Source organism: Colletotrichum higginsianum, chromosome 2 (genome assembly GCF_001672515.1).
Source record: "Colletotrichum higginsianum IMI 349063 chromosome 2, whole genome shotgun sequence".
NCBI classification, from domain to species: Eukaryota; Fungi; Ascomycota; class Sordariomycetes; order Glomerellales; family Glomerellaceae; genus Colletotrichum; species Colletotrichum higginsianum.
The window spans coordinates 1325216-1347323 of NC_030955.1; the positions used below are offsets into that span (position 1 = coordinate 1325216).

Below are 22108 nucleotides of genomic sequence, written 5' to 3' on the forward strand. Positions count from 1 at the left end.
GTCTGGTCTGCTGATCTCATCCTCCCGTCATGCAACCACCCACCCACGCCCCAGACTCTGCGGCCTCGTTGTTCCCAGTCTGCCAAGCACGAAACTAACCATGTCGTCGGGGTCGGTGTTTGTGCCGCCTAGGAAGCGTAGAAAGACGCAGCTCGCCTGTAACCCGTGCCGCGCCCGCAAGTCTGGCTGCGACGGGGCGCGTCCGGTGTGCTCTCCGTGCCGGTCCAAGGGCTGGCAGCAGCAGTGCACCTATCAAGAATCGGTCTTGCACGCGTCGTCCAGACCGTAGGTGTCCCTGTCCCTGTCCATGTTAAGTGTTTGCGAGGCTAGAGATGTTGACGTAGCTTACAGATCAATATCGGAGCTTCAACGGAGATTGGAGCGCCTTGAGGGCTCACCTGCGCCTCAAGCTGCTATCCATGCCAATAGCAATTCGACGGTGTCAGGTTTGGATGGTTCAGAGACCATCCGTGGCCCGCCGCCGGCTCGCACCGGAGTCGTAGACAGTGTCGATCCGGGGGATATCGGGCCAACTCGACGACAGGCCGAGAATGCTCCAAGATACATATCCCAGCTGAACGGCCCGCCATCTCACACGGACGATGAAACCATCTACGGTCTGTCATCAAACATTTCGTTCCTCCGGCAAGTGACGCAGGTCGCCGATCCGAAGAAATCCGCCAGCAAAAGCCCAACTGAAGTCAACGACGAAGCAGAGGAGAGGGCCTCTACCGTCCTCGGCTTCTCCACGACACGGCCGAAAAGCCCCGATCCGTTACCAGACCCCGTAATGCTGCCAGAAAGGTGGCTCGCCGATAGCTTGATCCAGTTCTTCATGGAGTTTGTCCATCCAGTCTTCCCGATCCTCCACCGCCCGTCCTTTGCCTCCTCGTACGAAGCCCTGTGGCAGCCGGCCAGAGACCGCGATCCCAAGCGAGAGTTTAAAGATGTGCTTTTTAACGCGACTTTGAGTATAGTTCTGGCCTTAGGATCCCAACGGACAGATCAGGTGGCGGTAGCGGAGCAGGTTCGCCTGGCAGACAAGTTCTACATGCAGTCCGTGAGGCTCGTCTCGGTCGACACGCTGGACCATTCGTCGCTGCAGGTCGTGCAGCTGCTACTGCTGAGAGGACTCTATCTGCACTACACGCAGTACGCGGATCGATGCTGGAATACCGTGGGCGTGGCCTTGCGAGTCGCACAAGGTCTTGGGCTGCATGCGCAGAGTGACAAGGCCACCGGGGAGAACCAGCTCAAGAGGGAGATGAGAAGGCGAGTCTGGCACTGTTGTTTGACTCTGGACCGGTATGCCCCCTTTTCATGAATTCTTCAACTCTCAAGATTGATACCAATCGGACCATTGTAGCCTCACAGCAACCACATTTGGGAGGCCTGTTCTCCTCTCTCGTCAGTATTCCGTCCCGACGCCGGCGACGGTAGATGACGAGCACCTGGCGGAAACGACCGAAGGCGTGCAGCCGCCTGACAGACCATCATACCTGGACTTTTTCGTTCGCTCCTTGGAATTGTTCGATGTCCTGAACGAGATCCTGGCCAAATTCTACTCGGACGGCGACTCTGCGCTGGAGCGGAGAGCCGAGTATCTCAACGATGTCCTCCAGCTCTCATCGAAGCTGGATAATCTGAGTGCCTCTATGCCTGACTATTTGAGAGAAGACGCAGACCTCTCGCATCTTGACGAAGAACTCAGTAGCTGCCTGCAGATGCAGGCGAACATCATCAAGTCCAGGTGGGTAAGCCCCGGACGCCCCGGTCCGGCTTGTAGACTTCTGTCGAGTTCGATGCTGACGACGCTACATGAGTAGGGTTCTCTGGATCAGGCTTCTGCTTCTGCGCCCGTTGCTTCTCGCCGAAGCACGGAAAGGAAACCACTCGAGATTGGCTGCTGTCCCTCGCTCATCGAACCTCGGAGAAGGCCTCGGCCACGCCGCCAACATGCTCTGCGTCGCAACGGCCCACAGCGTGCTCCAGGAGCTGTGCGAGAAACTGGGTAGTGCCAGGCAGAACTCACCGTGGCATGTGCTGCTTTGTAAGTCGACGACTTGTGCTTGTTCCATCTTGCGTGCTGCTAACAAACGCGGCCAGTCACGTTCGCCGCGGCCTCGACGTTGGTTGTAGCCACGCTGTGTCCCGACCTCGGGGTCGACTTCGACACGGAGCCGACGAGGACGTCGTGGGATCGGGCCCTGCACATATTCGAATTTCACAAGAGGCACGTCAGCTCCGCAGCGAGGGGCATCGAGGTGTTGCAGAAGTTCCGCGAGTCGGTTGCCGCTGTTTCGCGACAGGAGGCGCCGAGCGGCCCAGCAGGTATGATGACCCGGGACAGTAGCTCAGAGCAAGCCACAATAAGAAGGAAAAAGAAGAATAGAGCCATGAAGATGAGACTGACAGCGAACGAAGAAGCAAACCATGTCGCCCACACGGAACAGGGCGATCTCCTCATGCCGTTCGGATCTGTCCCTGGCTTGAGCCAGACGCCCGTGGCGCAGGACTTTGGCGATTTTCTGAGCTCGGATTTGCTCAACGAAAGCTGGTTCAACACACAGGGCATAGACTTTGGCAACTGGGCGCTCTTCCCATGATGAAACCGAGTAATGTATGCACACACCAGTGGGAGGTACGCGGATGACAGATAACCAAACTTGACGCTCAATTTCTTACTTTATGCTACATAACACGTCGCCCCAACACCAAGTGATGATACAAACACACCCACACACCCACACACACACACTCCGCGCTTACGAAACGGGAGCTTCGGAGTCGTGGAACTTGCCCAGCTTCAGCAGGTCCCTGGCGTTGTCGCGGCCGATCTTGCGGTAGTTGTCGACGCCGCCGACGGCCTCCTTGACCTCCTCGGCCCGGCCGTCCCACCAGGCGGAGCAGGCCTCGATGGTCTCGTAGGGGTAGTCGACGGAGAACAGGACGCGGTCGGCGCCGATCTCGTCGACGACGTAGCGGAGCGTCGGCGTGGAGAAGTGGCCCGAGGTCGTGACCCAGATGTTGCGGCGGAAGTAGTCGTAGACGGACTTCTCGCACATGCCGCCGCTCCCGTTGTTGCCGCCTTCGGCGCGGGCGATGGGCTTCTTGACGTCCTCGAACCAGTGGTTGATGCGCCAGAAGTCAAAGGGGAGCTTCTCGCCCAGGTGGCCGACGATGACCTTGAGGCCCGGGAAGCGGTCGAAGACGCCGTTGGAGATGAGGCCCATGAGGTGCAGGCTGACGCCGTTGGCGAAGGACAGGGGCGGGCCGATGAGGTACTTGCGCTGCGCGTAGAGCTTGTCGAGGACGACGTCGGCGGGCGCGGCCGGGTGGATGTAGACGGGGACGTCGAGGTCGCAGACGACGCGCCAGAAGGCGTCGTACTCGGGCTGGTCGTAGAACTTGTACGTCTCGCCGCCGTCGCCGGCGTGCTGGAAGTCGCAGAGCAGGGCGCCGTGGAAGCCGAGGTCGCGGACGCAGCGCGTCAGCTCGCGGCCGGCCTGGACCGGGTCGTGCATGGACAGGCAGGCGAAGGCGCCGAGCCGGTCGCGGTGGTCCCTGATCTGGGCGTGGGCCCAGTCGTTGACCTCGGTGGCGCGGCGCTCGGCCTCGGCGGGGTCGGCGATGCCCTGGATGCCCGGGACGGTGAGGGAGACGATGGTGTAGCCGATGCCGTGGGCGTCCGAGAGCCGGACGCGCTCGTCGTTGATGTCGCTGATCTGGCGCATGTAGCGCTCGCGGTCGCTGGGGTTGATGTAGAGGGCGGCCTCGCGCTGAGACTTGGCCTCTTGGCCGGTCATCTCGTAGGCCTCCTCGAGAGCGATCTTTCCGAGCATGTTGGTGGTTGTGTTGGTGTTTTGTTTGGTTGTGTTAAGGGTAGGTAGGGTAAGGTGAAATTTTGAATCCAAGGAGATTCTTGTCTTGAGCGTTTGCTTGAGTATCGTAGTCGTGTTGCTTGTTGGTGATGATCCAGGACAAGAACGTCGTCTCTGGGCGCATCGTCGGCCGGTTCTTATACTGATTGTCGTTCCCGATCAAGCATCGCATCGAGAGTCCAAGGTCCATGTCTTCCGTGGAGCCGCATCCGCTGGTGCCGGCCGGACCGAGAGGCATGACGTTTGGGCGACGTCCGAAGCCATGTTTCGCTCCAGCCTCTGCCACCCATTTGCGCCATTCCAGGTTGAAGGAATGGATCCGTGACATTGTCTAATAGCGGGATCTCCAGTTTTGTGGTGGCGATCATCGAGGTATCTACAGCAGGGCGGCCTCGAACATGCTTTGATAGCCAATGGGAAGCGCGTCTTATCTCCGCGATGGGCCCCGGGGAGATCGTGCGCTTCCGACATCTGGCGTCATAGATGCTCCGGTGTGGATCCTTCCGGCCCGGAGCTCGCGCCGGTCCACCGTGCGACCTACCGAAGTGGTATGGGCACCAAAACCGGTACCAATCGTCGCACTTGCAAGCTTTTTCTCGAATATGTACCTGACCGGAATTATGCGACAAAGAGATAGTGTTGTGATCCAGATCTCCATGTTTGAGAGTCTGGTTTTCCAATAGCATTAGGAATTGATTTAGTTTATAAAGTTTTGGTAATAACTACAGAGAAACGTGTCATTCGTCTGTAGAAGATGTTTACTCACTCATTTGGGCTATTTCATCAGAGCACGGAGTGTTGAATGAGACTCAAAACAATGACTTGTGCCTGTCGAATACGTATGAAAGTTGAAATCTCAAAGCATGTGAGCTTTTGGAACTATAGACAAAGCTCTGCTAGGCAAGGTTTAGATAGGTGAATGCCAGTTCTTTCAATATCCCAGCAGTGATCTGCAACCCAACAAAGAGGCGACCGTTCATCAATAGAAAACTGTTTCATCTGAATGCCACCTTGAAACATGCCTACCTCAAGCTAGCTGAGGAACAATCCTGGTTGCTTGCAGCATAAATAGGCATAAAACAAAGAAGGGGAAAAGAAAATATTCATTTTCACGACTCATCACCTCGTTTCTCAACTGGATCGTTTTCTCCTAGCAATGGTGCTGTCATAAACTATGAATGAGTAGATCAACATCATTGTGCTTTGAGCAGCATCATGTTTGCCATCAAGAACGCAAGCTCCCAAACGTTCCATCCTAGGTCCCCTTCACCCATGTCTTTATGCACTGCTGACATTCATCCATGCCCGATATTCCACCAACCTTGCTGGCGCGGCACCTTTGCTGACACGTCGGGGCAGGATGGGCTAAGGAATCTCCTGCAGGAGCCTACTTTTCCTGGAATCCTGGCAGCCCCCCCCGACGAATCAGCACCGGCTTGGAATGAGGGGGTTGGCCACATCGACGGTCGGTCCTGGACATCGGGCGGCAGTTTAGGCAGCAACCGCGATGTGTCTCCCTGTGTAGCATTCTGAGGTTTTTGAGGAGCACTCGTTTCTCGACGACGAGAAGTGATTGTCGAGGTGTCGCGGATAGAAACCAGGAGAGAAGCCTGGTATACGATCACATCATGAGTTCACGGGTCAGCGGAACTGCTTGAAAATAAACGGTTCCTGCGCTAATTGTTCTAATGCTGCTGAAGGACTCAGGAAGTGCCGAAATCCCCGGTGTTCATAATAATGTGGGGTAGTAGCCTTCAACTCCTCCCCCGATGTCTTTTCCTATAGTATGCGTGTGTGTGTGTGTGTGTGTGTGTAAGAGTGCCCAATTCCACCAAGGCCTGGAACGTATTCTTCCGTCCCCATTCAGCGGCAGCATCGAGCGACATCATTCTCGTGGGGAGCCCCTCCACCCCTATGCCGCCCTGTCGATCCCCTGAGCCGTTACATAAAAATTCAACATATAATAGTTTGTTTGTTTGCGAGAGTGTCGTGGCTTAGAGCTTGTCGATGATTTTCATGCTTCCATCGTCAAAGACCTTGACGCGTGGTTTCTGTCGTGGGGCGTGGTCAGCATGGCATGTAGGGTTTCTTTGGGATGGGTGGTGTAGGGAAAGAGACGCACGTTATCAATGTCATGGTAGCCCTCGAAGCGGCAGTAGCTGAAGTTACAGTCGCGGAGCCATCGGCAGTGGTGTCCTAGGGAGCAGTTTATATCGACGCAATCCGAGCCCATGCCGCACGGTATACCGCGGGACTGGCGGGTGCGGTGGGATTAGCATGAGGCACACATGCCCGCGCAGGACTCATCCTGGGGACTGGGGAGAACACACCTTCTGCTTCAGCACGAGCAGCTCTCCCGGGCTCAGCTTCTCGCCATGGACGTAGGGGCACTCCGGGTTCTTGCACGCGTTGCTGAGGTGGTAATTGTTGCAGAGGTTGCCTTCTTTCATCATGCGGTCCTTGAACCGCTTCTCGGCGACGGGGTCGGTGCGGGGCAGCGGCTCGTCGATGCGCTGGCTGTCCTTGTTCATGAGATAGTACTTGCGGGCCGGGGTCTTTTTGGTGGACGAGATGTCGATCGTCTTGGAGGCGGCCGGCGCCTTGCCAACAATGGACCACGAAGTAGGCGTGTGCGGAGCGCTGCCGTTGGAGAGCGGACTGCTAGTCGAACGCGGGGGCTGCGGGTTCTCGGCGGCGGCAGCAGCAGCAGCAGCGGCGGCGGTCTTGAGAGAGGCGCCGTTGTTGGCCGAGTTGGTATGGATCATGCCGGAGGCGGCCGGGGCGGTGGGACCAAGGGGCGGCGGTGACATGGTGGGGACGACCGGGCGCTGGACCCTGTCCGGCAGCTTCTCGGACATGAATACGGACTTAAAGCTGATCCTATGGAAGTTAAGCTGCTTGAAGCCCTCCTCGGCCGGGGTGGTCTCGATGAGGGTGAACTTCTTGGCGACCTTGTGGTCGAGGCGGTAGGGCTCGAGGACGGGCAGGTAGCCGTTGTCGTGGCAGGGGCCGAAGAAGACGTGGCGGCACTGGATGACGCGGACCATGACGCGCAGCATCTCGCGGATCTTGTGGTCGGCGGACTCCTTGCCGGCGCCGACGTCGACGAAGCTGAAGAGGGGCTGGGCGCGGCCGAAGCCGCGTGCGAACTCGAGCAGGGTGCGGTCGGCGGCGGTGTTGGGGGCGATGCCGGAGGCGTGCAGCTTCTTGGCGAGCCCGTCGACGTTGAGGACGACCTGCACGATGATGTTCCAGTCCTCGCTGGCGGCCTCGGGGTAGGCGTCAGTAACGTAGTTTTTAATCTCGGTCCACAGCAGGTATCCGGCCTCGGCGCCGCCCTCGGCGCCTCTCCTGAGCAGGGCCTCCTGGAAGACGGCGCCGTCGCCGTCAATAATCACGAAGACGAACGGATTAGACTCCTGCGTGAGACGTCAGCAGTCAGTCATCATCGTCTCCATATGCCGTACGTGAAATGAAAAAGCGGCAGGTTGAGGCAGGGTAAAATGAAGAGATGAACTGAGATGAACCGAGATGAAAACCAACATGAAAACCGCCACCGATGGGCTATGGGGGAATAGAATTCATGACTAAAACGCTTCAACAGGAGGATCAAACAATACCCAAACACACACACACACACACACACATACGTTAGCCTTGTTAAGAGAAGTCACTTCCCGGGCCAGAGTATTGGCCTTGGTCTGCCACATACGGAGAGATTCGACCTCGTTACTGTAATCGTCGCATTTCTCGCGATACAGCGCCTGAAGCTGGCTGTGTCGGACGAGGAGGTCCTAAAAAGGTCAACGAAGTCAGTGGTTCGTCTGGATGAGGGGCGCATCTCATAGAGAATCCAGAGCGGCATCGGTAAGAGTAGGGGCTCTCATCTCACCTGAACCATTTGGTCGCGAGCGATGTCATTGCGACGGAAGTTATCCAGCTGCTGGACGAACTGGTTTAGATCCTCCAGGTGCTCCATGGTCGCCATCCACTCCCGTGTGGCGTCCGTGCACTAATCAATCGATCAGGATGCGCCCAATGTCAAAATTTCGTCTTCGTCGTATGCCGGCGCTAGATCCGTCGAGAGTTGACCTCGTATATTGGGCCAGGAGGGGAGTTGTGGATGAGAGTGAAATTGGAGGAAAGATCAAGACTGACAGTGAGACTGAGAAGAGATGAGGAGCAAGGTAAGAGGAGTGAGAGGAGTGAGAACCAAAGACCATTGAAGTTTTCTACATCAGGCTTGAAAGGTTGGCACTGGACGGGCAGAGGCATTACTTAAGCCTGCGACCGACCGAGTCGACGGGGGTGGGCTCATGTCGCCCAACCCAGGGGGGGCTCTCTGCATCCTTTCAGACCATTCAGAACGCTGGAAAGCTCATTGTTCCTGGGGATGGAGCCACGGTGCCCCGGTCAAAGTGCCAAACCAGTTACCATCACCATGCAAGGTCTTTTCCCCGGGCCAGCCCTGCGCTTAACTCAACTTTGTCTTGTCTAGGAGATAAGGAAGGGAAAGGCATTGAAAAGACAACAAAAAAGGGATAGAAGGAAGAAGAAAAACAGGAAATATGTCTCCATCTGTGAATGCTTCAGCTGTGTTATGTTCTTTTATAGTACAGGTTGCTTTCCTGCTTGTTTGTTTGCTTCAGGGATCAACTGCACGACAAACACAGTTTGCGTTCTTTTCTGCAAGCTATTGTTATCATTCTACCCTACGCATCAACTTGTAGAATCTACTTATCTGCATACAAAGAAGCTATTCCATTAAAAAAACAGGAGTATGTTACTAGCAATAGCAGGGGAAAAAAGAGGTTACCCTAATCATTGCAAATATTGTTTGTTGCATTTAGGAAAGGCTCTTGTTTTCGTAAAGCTGGAGCTGGGCTGGCACCAAGTGGGGCTGGCAGTGCTCGGCTGGCCGAACACCTCATAAAATGGAAGATTGTAGGGAAAAAGGCAAAAAACATACAACACCAGGCATTCGCCAGTCGTCACCGACCTGACTACTACTCTAGCCCTCACTGGCTTATCTATGGGAGAGCGGACGGGATCCCGAGTTCTCCAGTGGGTATGGTCGTATGTGCTAATTATCGAGTCCTGCGATGATTATGTTGCCTCTCTTTCCGGTGTTCAGAGGCCACACCTACACTATTTGAGACATTGTCGTCATTTATGAACTCACTAAGTATCCAAGCCAAATCTTAACTTGCTATCAGGCAACAGTCTCCTCTACTGCTGCTCTTTTCAGGCTTAATCCCTTTCTTGGTGAGTTTTCTATGTCTGGAGGCATTGGAGACAAGATATTTAGTAGAGGGTTTCTGTTACAGACCTTTGCGTAACTGAAGTGGCAAGTTTGCTGGCCAATGGACCGTGTTCATATTTTACATTGGCAAAACCAGACACAGCATCAACTGTTTCAACCGAGTAACGGAAATGACTATCAATTTGAATATATGTACAGGTCTGCTATCCAAGATGCAAGCTGACTTAACGAAAACCGATTCCGTGACAGGCGGAAAACCAGTCAATGGACAAACCCTGCTTGGTGACGGGAGCCTTCCAGGCAGAAAGATGGGCTGCGCCGAAGAAGATGAATATCAATTGGAGGCGAACTGACTCTAGAATCAACAGTTTGTCGGCCATGGTTGATTGGAAGGGCCATCTCCGGCAGTGTTGGCTTCGTTCGATACGGAAGGAGGATGCTCGATCGGACGATGAGGTTTGTCGCGGAGGTTGATTCCTTGGAGGAGGAGTTTGTTCGACAAGTGCTTCATCAGAGCAGGGGGTTCATCTCGGTGAAAGAGGAGGCTTCAACGTTCGAAGTTATTCGTTGGAGAGACGGCTGTCGCTACCGCGATAGATGAATCGCCGACGACTCGGCGGAGGAAAAACTCGGTCGTCAACAGAGGAGAACCTCACAATGGAGGAGGATTCTCTATTGGAGAAGGAGAATTGTTAATGGGTGTTATTGCCCATGGTGGTGGAGTGTTTGTGAATGGGCGTCGGAGGATGTTCGCCGGAGGGAGCTTCTTCTTGGGGAGAAGCGGTCGGAGGAGAAAGTTCATCAGTCGCCTTTCCTCGGGTCATCAACGACACCAAGAGACCCAAAGTAGACCGGCCGAGAAGCCGATCCGAGATCTCGAAGATCAGACCTAAGGAGGCGAAGAAGAGCAGATTGTAGTATGCCATGGCGAATTATGGATGGTGATGAGGAAAGGGAGAGAAGATGGAGGAAAGAGGGAGGAGCGAAGAACGAGGAGGGAAACAAGAGCGAGGAGGCAAGAGCGAGGAAGGGAACCGAGGTCGCAAAGCAGAAGGAGGGTGCTGCATGCAACACCTTGCTTACCGCTTCGCTTGTCCCTGGGTAGGAAGGTAGGAAGGTACCCACCCACCTAAGAAAGTAAAGTACAGGTCTGGACCACCAGGAGGGATTAATGGAATTTAGGGCGACGCTACACTTAGTTACGGCATTGAATCTTTTACAGAATGAGAGCCGAGCCATGAAACATCGTAGGATCTCAGCAGACAACATGCGCATGCCGATGTTTCACTTATTCCACTTCTTCAACCGGGATCACGCCATCATCATGACAATCATCAAAGATCATCAGTGAATTGGTGAGCAAACCGAGCACCAGGAGACTGATGGGGAATTAGCATTCGCGGGTTACAAATCGAGCCTTGCCCTGCTCATCCGCTTTCCCCAAAGACCCAAGGCCAGCCCATCCTCCTTCCCCGACTGTGCGCTTCTCCAGGCGGATGACATTCAGATGTTTCAAGATGCCATGAAGGCTCAAGGTCTCCTGCCTCCTCCGGCAATTCCCGCCGTTCTCCTGCTTTTCAACCGCGCTTTGCAGTTACCATGCAGGCTTGTTGAGGTGAGTAAGCCCGTGCAGCTTCTCAATCATCTGAGAAAGCCAGCCTCAATCCTTGTGTGGCTTCCAATCATTCCATTCGTAATCTGGAGCGCGGCGAGGGTCGACACAAAGCATGTACCAGAGTAGGGCGTATATGGTTATCGCGCAAGCAACCAATCCCACCAAGGGCCACATGTTCGTGTTCTCGTTCCTCAAATACAGCATTGCCACCACCAAGACCACAACCGGGAAAGCGATGGACAAATACAAAGTCGGAATCGTGCTGCCTTGAAAAACTTGGAGACGGGGGGGACCGGACGAGAAGAGGCCGTATTGCTCGGGTATGCCCAAAACCTCCGTCTGGATTTGGTAGCAGCGGATGCCGATGGCCAGGTGGACGGGGTTGAGGCGGTTGTCGATGACCTGGGGAGCGAAGATTTCCATTTGCATCATTCGTTTGATGACCCAAACCGCTCCGACGGCGGCGAGATATGACAGCATCTTGGGTTTTGCTTCATTGTGGAAAGTTAGCCGCCTGCCCCATTGGAAGTAAATATTAATGTCGCACCTTGTGACCTGGTCTGCCGAAGACTCGCTAGCCGCAAGAGCGAACCGGGACCGAACGAAGCAGACGAAGGAGGGTGATTGAAGTGTATAGATAGATAACTTAAGGGCTATTTGTGTGTGCGTCTAGGAGTCGTTTGTTGAGAGTGGCATGACTTCTCTACGTCTGGGTGCGGAGAGAAATCGAAGTATGACTGTAGATGATGTCGGTTTGGAAGAATGATTGTTCCGGTGCCAAAGAGGTGAAGAAGACGGCTCCACCCTGTTGAGGCCATCATGACAGTACTACGGCACCGACAAACTTACTTTGGGCACAGGAGCCACAAAGTCTAGACACCTGGAAGGTTAGTGCAGCAGTGAAGACAGAAGTTTCCGAGAACGGTATTTAGGGGAGCGCGCAAGTCTAACACGGAACCTGTTGACGAGAAGTGACACACACCTTTTTCGCCACCTACTTTCTGCTTCAGCGTGACATGTTTCCACCCAGCTGCTGGCGAAAGCGATGCCTGAGGGAAGTAAACCCACTCCATCGCAGAATCCGGTGGAATATTTGTCATTGAAAGAAGAGCTTTTGCTGCATTTGCGGAGGGTTTTCGCGTGGCGTATTTCGGCTACGCAAGCACTTCATTCGTTTCCACACTAAAACTTCATAGATGTTCTAATTTTTTAAACCCCAGCCACCGCTCTGTGATTCACATCCTCGTCAGCCAGAGCCTTCCGACAGCCTAGATATAGCACTAAGCTTGGCTGGGGAGGGGGGGTTTCTTTCAATTGAGGGGTTTTATTTTAATTTTCATTTACACAGTCTACACCATCTGTAGGCAAATCTGACACGGACACCTGATCTGGTGCGCTCATGACACTCACACTTCATTCGCAATATTTACAATATAGCCAGTGGGAAAATACAGAATGAGGAAATCAAAGTAAGTATTGGAACACATCCGAAAACAAGATATTATCTACTTCGAGCTTCAGCGCTCTATTTTCTTCTCCAGCCGAAGAAAGTCGAAAACATGCGGTCCTTCTGCCCAGGCGTGAACTCGTTCGTGCTAAAAAAAAAAAAAGGCCCAAAAAAGGTTAGATCGACACCTCATTTTGAACAGCACCAGACGGGGAAAGAGTCTCCGGGAACAGGAACAACATACCAACTATCCGCCGTGTAGCCCATGAAGTTGTGGATGGGGTCCAGGCCGGGCTGGTCGGGGCAGGTGTCCGAGTCGGCGGGGCACCCGTAGACCTCCCACCTCTGGGCGGGCGTGTCGGCGACGAAGTCGCCCGGGTTGTCGGAGCAGCCGCCGGCGAAGGTGTGGTTGAGGCCGAACCAGTGCCCGGCCTCGTGGACGGCCAGGTGGCCCAGGTTCCAGTCCTCGAAGCCGCCCTGCTCGACGGTGAAGCCCGGCATGGTCATGGCGCTGAGCTGGCACGAGTCCCTGTAGAAGGTGAGGCTGTCCGGGTCGGCGATGACGGTGGGGAACTGGCAGTAGCCCGTCGCGCCGGGCGAGTAGCTGCTGAAGAAGTACAGGTTCAGCGCGTCGTAGCCGCCGCGCCGGGTGGCCTTGAGGTAGGCGTCGTACTCGGCCTGGTAGTTGACCCAGCCGGCCTCGGGGCCCTCGTAGACGAGGAAGGCCGAGCCCGTTCTGTTGTCGACGACGCGCTCGGTCGAGTTGAGGCGCAGGTTGATGTCGTACCGGGCGAAGGCGTCGTGCAGCACCGTCCACTGCGCGTCGACGATGGCGTCCGTGATGAGGTCCGCCTCGGCCTCGGTGCTGGCGAGGTGGAAGTTGACGTCGACGGTGAAGTTGCTCGGGTAGGCCTGGCGGCGGGCGGTCTTGCCGGCGAGCTGGGCGGCGACGTCCGGGATGACGCCGTCGTCGGGGACCTGACACCCACGGCGGATGGGACCCGGTCGCTGCTGCTGCTGCTGCTGCCCGGGGACGGCGCTGGCGAGGCCCAGCGAGGCCAATCCGAGCATCACGGCCTTCATGTTTGCGTTGTTGAATACTCTGGTCTCTCTGTTGGACTTTTGCGTTGGCTTCCCTGGAGCCGACGAGCTGGCGTCGCCGCCGCCTTCTTATCTGTCGAATCTCTTCGTGTCTTTCATTTCTTGGCCCGACGCTATACATCTATGGAGAAGGCCGGGGCGTATCCGCTTTCCTCGTATTTGCCGGCGAGTCCACTTCGCTCGAGTCGTCATTGGCTCTTGGAACCGGTTCAAGCATCTATAAACAGTTGCCAATGCCGGGACCCCTGTCGGACATCGACCGAGAACTCCGTCGTCTAAACAGCATTCCCGGTATGACCACCGTTGATCCCGTTTTATCCTGAGAGAAAACACCTTCCTAAACGAGCACAACTCACAACCCCCTGGTCCAAGCAAGGTTGTCGGGCTCAGCTGGTTTCTTTCGGCCCCTCCTCACCGAACACATGATTGCAACCAACCCGTGTAAGAACATAGTCAATTTATAACTCTAAACCAACCAGGCATGGTTTGCGAACAAGTCTATACGAGTTCATGTTGTGAAGAAGCTTGTGACCACCAACCAACCACACCGCACATACTCTCCCCATCGCCGTCCATCATCATCACTCTTTCACCAATCCCGCGACGACATCCTCTCTCCAAGCCCACAAAGCGGCGTAAGTCGCACCCGGTCCGACGAGAACGTGCCCCGCCAAAGTCAACACCGCGGCCCCGATCGCCGCCCGCGTCGTCACGTACCCGAGCCGGCGCAGCTCGTACACGCTGTACAGACACCAGACGGCGACCGCCGCGAAACAGAGGAGCATGTCGTACTTCCAAAACCCGACGAGGTTGTTCCCCAGACCCATCGATGCGACCGTCGGCAGGTCCAGGAACGCCCCGCGGAGAGACACCGAGGGACTCAGGCGCGCGTACGCCACGGCGGCGACGTGCAGGGTCGCGGTCGCGAAGAAACAGAGGGCGTAGCCGACGCGCAGCGACGCCAGGTCCTTGTTTTCGAAAATCTCCCAGTCCAGCGACTTGGTGCGCGACACGTACGCCAGGGCGCCGGAAAGGACCCAGGTCAGGGCAGAGACGTAGACGGGGGACGGCTGCCAGAAGGCGATGGCATTCTGCTGCACCACGCTGTCGCCGTACTGGAGGAACATGAGCATCGTCGGCACGATGTACCCCAGGACCAGAGACACGGGCAAGACCTTCGCAACAGAGGATGGGATCGGCCGGCCCGTCGGTCGGGTGTAGACGCCCCTCCGGGTCGTGTACAGGCTGACGAGGAAGTAGATGGGCGCGACCTTGCCGATGCCGACCAGTTGGTACACGGCGAACAGCGATGGCCACGACACGAGCGACAGGTGGTTGCCGTTGCGGTAGCCCTCGACCGTCCAGATGTAGATGATGGGGATCAGGTTCGTCATGAAGTAGAAGCACTGCAGTTTCCTGTTGGGATCGGGGCCGGACGTGGCCTCAGAAAACGCCCAGGTGAGCAGCGACAAGATGGCGTCGATCGGAGCGAAGCCGGTGAACTCGCTCTTCAGGGGCTGGCCGAGGAAGCTTTGGTCTCCTGCAAAGGCCTCCGGGTTGAGGCGTAAGACTCTCTGGGCGATGTAAAAGATCCCGCAGAGGGCGGCTGCCACAGCAAGCTTGGGCAGGGTCGGCGACCCCAGAGGCCGGCTGGCGAGCTCGTCGAAGAAGGGGGTGGCGTGCGGCCTCTTGGGCGTGTCCAACAGGTCCAGCTTGTGTCCGCCCTCGATGTTTGTGCTCCACGGGGCCTCCTTGTCGTCGACGGACACCTTCGGCACTATGTACCGCGCGACGAACTCCAGCAGCGGGCTCTCCATGGCGGCATACCGCTGCTCGTTGTGGGACGCCCTGACGAGGTCCCAGACGCGCGGCTCGCGCTTCTTCTGCGTCTGGAGGAAGACGTCGTGGATCTGGTCGGTGGTGGGGCCGCCGGAGGGACATGTCTTGAGCAGGTTTGCCAGGTTGTTCGCCAGGACCGCGGCCGTCTCGATGGCGCTGTTGCCTCCCTGGCCGGCGATGGGTTCGAACTGAACGTGTGTGTCAGCCCGTTGGACAATGGATTAACGAGTCACGACATGGTTGGTTCACGGGGGCTAGTTACCTTGTGGGCTGCGTCTCCGATGGTCATGATGCGGTTGAAGTGCCATTTCTTGAACACGTATTCCGGGAGCGGGGTGAGAACAGAAGAGATCTTGGCGGAGTACAGCTCCCCAAAAGTGAGGCTTTCCGTGATCTTGTCGTCGCGGTGCTCCTTGACGAGCTTGTCCTCGTCTTCTTTGCTGAAGCGCGGGAGCTCCGGCCCGTAGTGCGTTTTGCCCATGTTGACGAAGAGGAACCAGTAGACTCTGTTTCGAGGGCCGGCGATGACGAGGTAGGAGAAGTGCTTGTTGAAGTTGGTCTGGGTCGTCCCGGCACTCCAGTCCTTCATGATGGAGATGCCGAAGATGCACTTGTAGACCGTCGGTAGGCACTCTGAGCGATCCGTCAGCTAACCTGTGGTCTCTGGAGGTCGCCGCCACCTGCGCAAGGCATGCTTCACGTACCTGTATGCTCCGAGGCGGGAATGTAACCGGGCTCGAGTGTGTCCGCGAGCCGCCACATCTCGCTGCGGACTCTGCTGTGAATGCCGTCCGCACCCACCAAGATGTCTCCGGTGTACGACTGGCCGTCGGACGTTGCCACCCTGACGCCGGACGGCTCGAGCGAGACGCCAGTGACTTTTTTGCCAACGAGGATGCGGTCCTTGTTCTTCAGGTTTTTCCACAGCGCTTCGATGATCATCTGGCGATCCACGAAAACGACATCATAGCCGTGGCTGTTTGGGGGGAAGGGGGTTTGTCAGCAAAACGGCCCGAGTCTCTGTACCAACCCTCGTGGACTGCTCACCGTTTCCTAAACTGCTCGCCGATACCGAGGTACTGGCTGGCCGAGTTGCCCTCGGAGTCGCGGAGGGACATTGTGAAGAGAGGCTCGTCGATGAGCTTCCTGATCTCGTCGTAGAGGCCGACTTGGTCCAGGACGCGGGAGCCGTTGGGGAGAATGCCGATGCTCGCGCCGACTTGGGGTGCCATCTCGTGGTGTGCCTCGAGAATGGTGTAGCTGATGCCGAGCCGCTCGAGCAGGTTGGCCAGCGTCAAGCCGGCTATACTCCCGCCGGCGATGAGGACTGTGAACTCTTTGGGAGACATGGTGAGATGATCGGTCTTGTCAGGCAAGCCGAAAAGGGTGTTTTTAAGTGAACCTGGTTGCTGACTGTGAGGCACAGAGAGAAAAGAGGCCAGACACAGAATGCGAAAAGCTCGGCGCCTTAAATATGTTCGCAGGCCATTTTCATTTGAGCGGCAGTTTCAACAAGGCCCCGTAAATCATCGATGAGTCGCTGACGTATTCCCAACTTACATTAATAGCAGTGGAGTTGAGAAGCCTGTCCTGTCCGTAAATGCCGTGTTTTAGTCGCTTGAACAGGCAACTCGGAGCCGAGTCGGACCAAGACACCGGAGAAAACCCACGAGATCCCACATCGACTCCCGACAACCTGTTTTCGGGTCTCCGATTACGAAAACACGGACTTTGAGTTCTGCTTAGAATGCTAGATCAACGTTATTAATATCCCCGCCACAACGCAGTGACGCGCAGGTACACTTGCATTGGTCAACCAAGGTGAACGGCCCTATTCTTCACCGTTGTGTTGTCGAGGGGAAGGACAACCGAGAGAGAAAGAGAGAGAACCGATTCTTGGGATTCCCAAGGTTGATAATAAAATAGGCGAACTCGAGGAGGAATCCGTAATTGGAGGAACTATTATTGGGCATATACACGTTGCAAGCTTGAGGGCGGGTGCTATGCCAAGGAGATGATTGGCGGGCGAGGTTTTAACTTCTCTTATTGCCCACTGTGTTACGACGAAGAGAACGGCTCGTGATGTAGCCAGGGCTGTAGTTGATGGCGAAACTCCCAAATTGCTGCACCGATACAGACTAAAACTTTGATGCTTGACTTCTACTATCCCCGGCCTCAAACGTCTGGCATCGGCTTCCGGCCGTAGACCACATGACTGTAGTAATGTCAGACCAGAATTGCGCCAGGCCACAGAAACACTTTTCTTATGGCTTGGATTGGGAGTGAACTTACTAGTTGAAGTACGGCAACGACTTTGTGTCTCGAAGAGCGTTGCGCATCCCAGCGGTGAAGGCGAGGAGCCTCTCGTAGCTCCACCCCAGGATCTCGCCCAGCGGCCTCAACGCCCACCCTTCGAGCCCCTGGTCGACGTACAACGCGGCGAAGTAGCCGATTTCCCTGTGCCTCCCGTCCTTCGCCCACCCGCCCACGGGGATCTTCCACTGCCTGAGCTCGACGTCGACGAACCCGGCGTTGCGCATGCAAGTCTCCATGAGGGTCGGGGTCCGGCCGTCGTCCTGCGCCACGCGGAACGTGCGGCCCGTCTTGTCGCCGGCCTCCCAGAACAGGGGCGCCCACTGCTTGAAGACGTGGTCCGGGTCCGCCTCGACGCCCGGGTTATCGGAGCGGACCTGGCTGTCGGCCTCCATGCTCTCGAACCAGCCGCCGGGCGCGAGGTGCTCGAAGGCCTGGTCGTAGAGGCGCTGCCAGTCGTCGATGCCGCCAGAGAGGCCCCGGGCGTGGATGAAGTCGAAGTGGTCCTTCTTGAAGGTCCAGTCCAGCTGGGCGTCGTCGATCTGGAATCTGCAGTTCGGCGGGACCCAGCCCGGCTGGATGGCTGAAATGTCTGTTCCGATCACTTCGGCGCCTGGGAACTCATCGGCGAAGTCGCTGAGTAGGTATGTAAGGGTCGGCTCGGGATCGTGCGTCTTCAAGAAGAACGACAGGTTTTTGGGGGTACATACATGGCCCAGATTCCGGTTCCGGTTCCAATATCCAATACCTAAAGATTCTTAGACCATTGGGGGCAGTGAATAAGTTAAACCCGACTCTTACTTACGTTGTGGCCTTTCTCGAACGGACAGCCAAACAGTTTGTCGTCCATGAGCATCAATAAGTAGTGGTGTCTTGTGTGTTTTGAGTCAGTCGGGGAGGAGGATGACGACCTCTAGCGTCTCACATACGTGATGTCGAAGCCTTCGATCTGTTCTTCGTCGTTTGGGTATCTGGGCCACAACGCATATCAGCTACAGTGGTGACAAACACACCATCCTCGTCCACTCACAAATAATCGGTGGTGCTGGATGTCTGAAAGGTTCTGCCGTGGATAGTTCGGTACTCCCTGACGCTAGCACTCAGCGATAGAGTCGACCCGGGTAGACTGTGAAGCGTTACCAGCCTGTTGAATCAGATGACTAGGACCATAAAACTAACGTCATCGTTTCCGAAAAGCCCTCATCGTCGAGGTCGCCCACTACCGCGGGATTCTGGAAGAGATCAGCTTGAATAGATATGGTCCTAGGCCTCGGCACTTACAAACTGGATTGGCTCCTGCGCCATTGCATGTATGAAACAGCGTTGTTTTGTGTCGTAATCAAGACGTATTTTGGCCAGATGAAACGCTGGCCGCCAGGGTATGTATATCAAGAGGAGCTGGAAGGGCGAGAGGGCGAGAGTTTCTGAAGAAGAGGAGGAAAGGGGGTTTGGCCCAGGAGGGAGTTCCGCCGCGGAATTCGCAGGATCAGTTCCTGGTAGAGACCAGAAGTCCGCAAGTGGGGAGCAAACAATGATGCATGCGGCACCTGCAGGGTCAAATCTGCAGGCCAGGACATGATGCTAGGTTCTGGGCATGTTGCTGAGACAGTCCGCATACTGAAGGGGCCGTGGCAGCAAAGATCTTAGCACCAACCGAATTGACAGGAGAGCGCGCGCGGATACTCGAGAAGATAATCAGCCGTTATGCAAGGCCAGGGGGGCAGCTGCAAAGCTAACGAATCATTCAACCGGACTCATCTGCAGTTGACAGTTGGTTGCAAGTTCAATCTTCACCGAGCAACTCAGGAACCAACAGCTTGCAGGGGTTTGCAGGTTTCGTCGTCATGCCTCCCCGGTCCTGATCGTTGGAGGGGTGGCCGGGGTGTTGTCCTTGTTGCAAGCGAGCTTTTTCGAAATGCCTTTGCTGCCACGAACGGATGGAGCTGATAGCGGTGAGAGGCTTTCGCGGTAAAGTCTTGCCCCTAGACCTGCACGGTTATTTGAGAGTTCATGTCAAGTCTGATTCCCGGAAATCAACAGCATCAAAAGCAGCGGCGGAGGACGGTGGATCATACCCCTGTGCCAGTCCCTGCTCCGCAGTACAGGGGTTGCAAGCAACGAGCAGCATGAACGACTATTGGTTATGCAGCAGAGCCATCGTGCACACGATCTGGTATCTACCTACAAGAATATGAAACTGCAGAAACATGCCAGTCCCGACTTTCAGAGTGCGGCACCCACCAAATCTACGCGGTCAAATGCTGTCCCCTTCGCCGGGAGAACTTGGTCTATACAAATTTTGCCGCCCAGGCATCTGTTTGTCGTGAAAGTCTATGGGAAGTACTCCCATGAAATCCGAAAGATATCGGGCGATGTGTATCGAAGGTTCTGCCATCTCGAGGTCACCCCTTTGAGTCCGTGGATGGGTCTCCGTCTCCCTCCTGAGCTCAGCTTGAAACCTAAAACTGGATGACGCTGTATGCAGACAGGAACCGTGCTCCCTTGATAGACTGTAGGCGAATTCCCTAGCCATATGCCTGCCTCGCCGATCTCCGACCCTGCACCAACCAAACCAAACCAAACCAACGCCCACGATGTCAGAAAGAGCAGGACTAAACCACGCCTCCTTCGTTCAGCGACTCCCTCCCACCCTCTTGCCGCCTTTTGCTGCTACATTTGCTGCAGTGCGCGGCTCCGTGGCTGAATGGTTCCCCTGGTGACGTGTCTATTGATGCTCAAGGTTTTGGTTCAACTCCGACTTGGATATTGACCATGTTTCCATTGTTCTCCCGAACCTAGATGCAAGTAGGTTTTCTAGGATTGTGGAAACAGAAAAGTAAGTCCAGCAAGGATTTTGGAACCTGGTGCACCTTGGTAGCACACGAGACCAAAGTCCTTATAAAAGGGGAAGAGGTTCGAAAAAGTGCCAACAAAAGAGTAGGTATTGCTGCACGCTAGGATGGGTTTAGAGTTCATCATTGAAACTGTGTTGAAAACAATCGACACATTCTGACATGATATATCATGGGCTCCTAGGGGCAGATGGTATTGCTGGCTTTAGTTGAGGGAATAATGCTTGGGCTTCTTCCTGCTTCTGATGGTCCGGTGAAAGTGTGGGTGTTGCCTTGAGGGAGAGGCTGGTCTTCCCTCCATCATGTTCAGAGAACGGCGATGAGAAAGCGCGACCAAGGAGCAGTTCCCCCCCCTCCTGGATGGAGGAGGGGGTGTAAGACTCCTAGGATCGTGTCTCTGAGTTCTCATGTCATGATATGTTTGTTCTTCCAGTGAGAAGATACAATGCGCGAGCAGCTTTTCTATTTATCTCTATGGCCATGACCGTAGAATATCTCTAGGGATAGACACGAGTTGGTGGCTTTGGACTCGCAAAGGCAGTGTCAGACTGTGGTGGCAACCGTGGCACCCGATGCCAGTGTACTTGTTGTGTCGCTTGGCAGAATTCGCTTTGTGCGGCCAGGACTCGAGACGATGAGAAGGGGCAAGTGATCAATAAATAGACCGATTTCCGACAGCGAGCAATCTTGACTCTTCTGGACCATTCGGGAAGCGTGATATGAACATGGACTTGGATGTTACAGGATAAGGGGAAAGAGAGATTGATCAAGAGGCATGTCAGAGGCTCGTGCAACGGGAGGAGAGAGCGCCGTCCTTTACTGAAAGCAGCATCATGGGGACAGGCCACGGCAGGATCACCATGACCATCCCCCCTAACTTCCAGGGCACCCCTTAATGGAATGAACGCTGCCACTGTGCGAAGACTCGTGATCTAGTTGGTGTGGCCCCTGAAATGGGCCATTTCTCACGATCTGGGTTCGATGCTCCTGTGATGCGAGCAGCTGTGTCCTGCCCCAGGGCCCGCGCATTGCACATTGAAACTAATTGCACCAAAAAGCTACGAGGAGAATGCTGATTCTTTTCATACGACTACGACGGCTCCTCTCTCCTAGAGTCAACAAGCAACTCTCACCTTCCCTCGAGCGCGTTCCAAGGCCCACCATGCTAGTCAGTAGCCACTCTTCCCTCGCAGAAGCGTCTCTAGAAGCGATTCCAAGCACCTGCCAACAACACGAGCCATGCGTGGTGGACTTGGATTCCGCCGCGAGGATGGAGCCTCGAATGACATCAGGCAGCATCGTTCTACTTGCGACCCAATCGGCTCGCAATGTCGACTTGGTTGGAGTTGCATCCAGCCGGGGGATTTACCAGGTGTACCCCGCGTCCAACTGCCCTAGTCCCGCGCATCAGCAACGCGCTGTACGGACGACCTGGGCGGGTGCTTAGATCGGATCTAGTTAGATCAAAGCTAGATCAAAGACCTTCCAACTTGGTCCCATGGGGCGTCAAACGGTCGTAACCTTCCTTGGCTATGCATCTCGGCCAAGCGTTGTAAGTCAGGACTCGTTGTCGGCTTCGCACGAGACTCGGCAGCGATGCTGCGCCCAAGGTTGTAGTTCGCAGAACTGTAGGCTACGTTGCACCCGTTACGAATTCACTTGCTGCATCTGCTTAGTACCGTCTGCCATGTACCAAACTAGTCTATACTACCGCCTCCAAGCTCCTCGCACACGATGCTCCCCCACCCTCCCCGCAGGCGTCTTCCGCGGCGGCACCGAGGGCCGCGGGGTCAAGAC

General features: G+C 55.6%; 8 protein-coding genes across 8 annotated transcripts; 1 reads left to right on the forward strand and 7 right to left on the reverse strand.

Moving 5' to 3' along the window:
• Positions 1 to 100: 100 nt before the first annotated feature.
• Positions 101 to 2606, forward strand: CH63R_02156 (Transcriptional regulatory protein; the record flags this gene model as incomplete). Its single annotated transcript, XM_018297131.1, has 5 exons — positions 101 to 285; positions 352 to 1305; positions 1367 to 1750; positions 1827 to 2050; positions 2107 to 2606. 5 exons carry the CDS (start codon positions 101 to 103, stop codon positions 2604 to 2606), a joined length of 2247 nt encoding a protein of 748 aa, XP_018161947.1.
• A 159-nt stretch (positions 2607 to 2765) lies between these two features.
• On the reverse strand, positions 2766 to 3842 carry CH63R_02157 (2,3-dihydroxybenzoate decarboxylase; the record flags this gene model as incomplete). Its single annotated transcript, XM_018297132.1, has 1 exon — positions 2766 to 3842. The coding sequence occupies one exon, from the start codon at positions 3840 to 3842 to the stop codon at positions 2766 to 2768; it is 1077 nt and encodes a 358-aa protein (XP_018161948.1).
• Positions 3843 to 3876: 34 nt separating this feature from the next.
• CH63R_02158 (uncharacterized protein) lies at positions 3877 to 4209 on the reverse strand (the record flags this gene model as incomplete). Its single annotated transcript, XM_018297133.1, has 1 exon — positions 3877 to 4209. The coding sequence occupies one exon, from the start codon at positions 4207 to 4209 to the stop codon at positions 3877 to 3879; it is 333 nt and encodes a 110-aa protein (XP_018161949.1).
• Positions 4210 to 5875: 1666 nt separating this feature from the next.
• CH63R_02159 (C-x8-C-x5-C-x3-H type zinc finger protein) lies at positions 5876 to 7869 on the reverse strand (the record flags this gene model as incomplete). Its single annotated transcript, XM_018297134.1, has 5 exons — positions 5876 to 5932; positions 6004 to 6135; positions 6212 to 7300; positions 7532 to 7675; positions 7774 to 7869. The coding sequence occupies 5 exons, from the start codon at positions 7867 to 7869 to the stop codon at positions 5876 to 5878; spliced, it is 1518 nt and encodes a 505-aa protein (XP_018161950.1).
• A 2935-nt stretch (positions 7870 to 10804) lies between these two features.
• Positions 10805 to 11239, reverse strand: CH63R_02160 (uncharacterized protein; the record flags this gene model as incomplete). Its single annotated transcript, XM_018297135.1, has 1 exon — positions 10805 to 11239. The coding sequence occupies one exon, from the start codon at positions 11237 to 11239 to the stop codon at positions 10805 to 10807; it is 435 nt and encodes a 144-aa protein (XP_018161951.1).
• A 1045-nt stretch (positions 11240 to 12284) lies between these two features.
• Positions 12285 to 13289, reverse strand: CH63R_02161 (Metalloprotease; the record flags this gene model as incomplete). Its single annotated transcript, XM_018297136.1, has 2 exons — positions 12285 to 12354; positions 12451 to 13289. The coding sequence occupies 2 exons, from the start codon at positions 13287 to 13289 to the stop codon at positions 12285 to 12287; spliced, it is 909 nt and encodes a 302-aa protein (XP_018161952.1).
• A 599-nt stretch (positions 13290 to 13888) lies between these two features.
• On the reverse strand, positions 13889 to 16495 carry CH63R_02162 (FAD binding domain-containing protein; the record flags this gene model as incomplete). The annotated part of the gene is made up of 4 exons (XM_018297137.1): positions 13889 to 15334; positions 15409 to 15779; positions 15851 to 16122; positions 16194 to 16495. 4 exons carry the CDS (start codon positions 16493 to 16495, stop codon positions 13889 to 13891), a joined length of 2391 nt encoding a protein of 796 aa, XP_018161953.1.
• Positions 16496 to 17321: 826 nt separating this feature from the next.
• On the reverse strand, positions 17322 to 18764 carry CH63R_02163 (UMTA protein; the record flags this gene model as incomplete). Its single annotated transcript, XM_018297138.1, has 8 exons — positions 17322 to 17361; positions 17439 to 18095; positions 18170 to 18207; positions 18265 to 18331; positions 18389 to 18430; positions 18490 to 18585; positions 18639 to 18691; positions 18741 to 18764. The coding sequence occupies 8 exons, from the start codon at positions 18762 to 18764 to the stop codon at positions 17322 to 17324; spliced, it is 1017 nt and encodes a 338-aa protein (XP_018161954.1).
• Positions 18765 to 22108: the final 3344 nt, after the last annotated feature.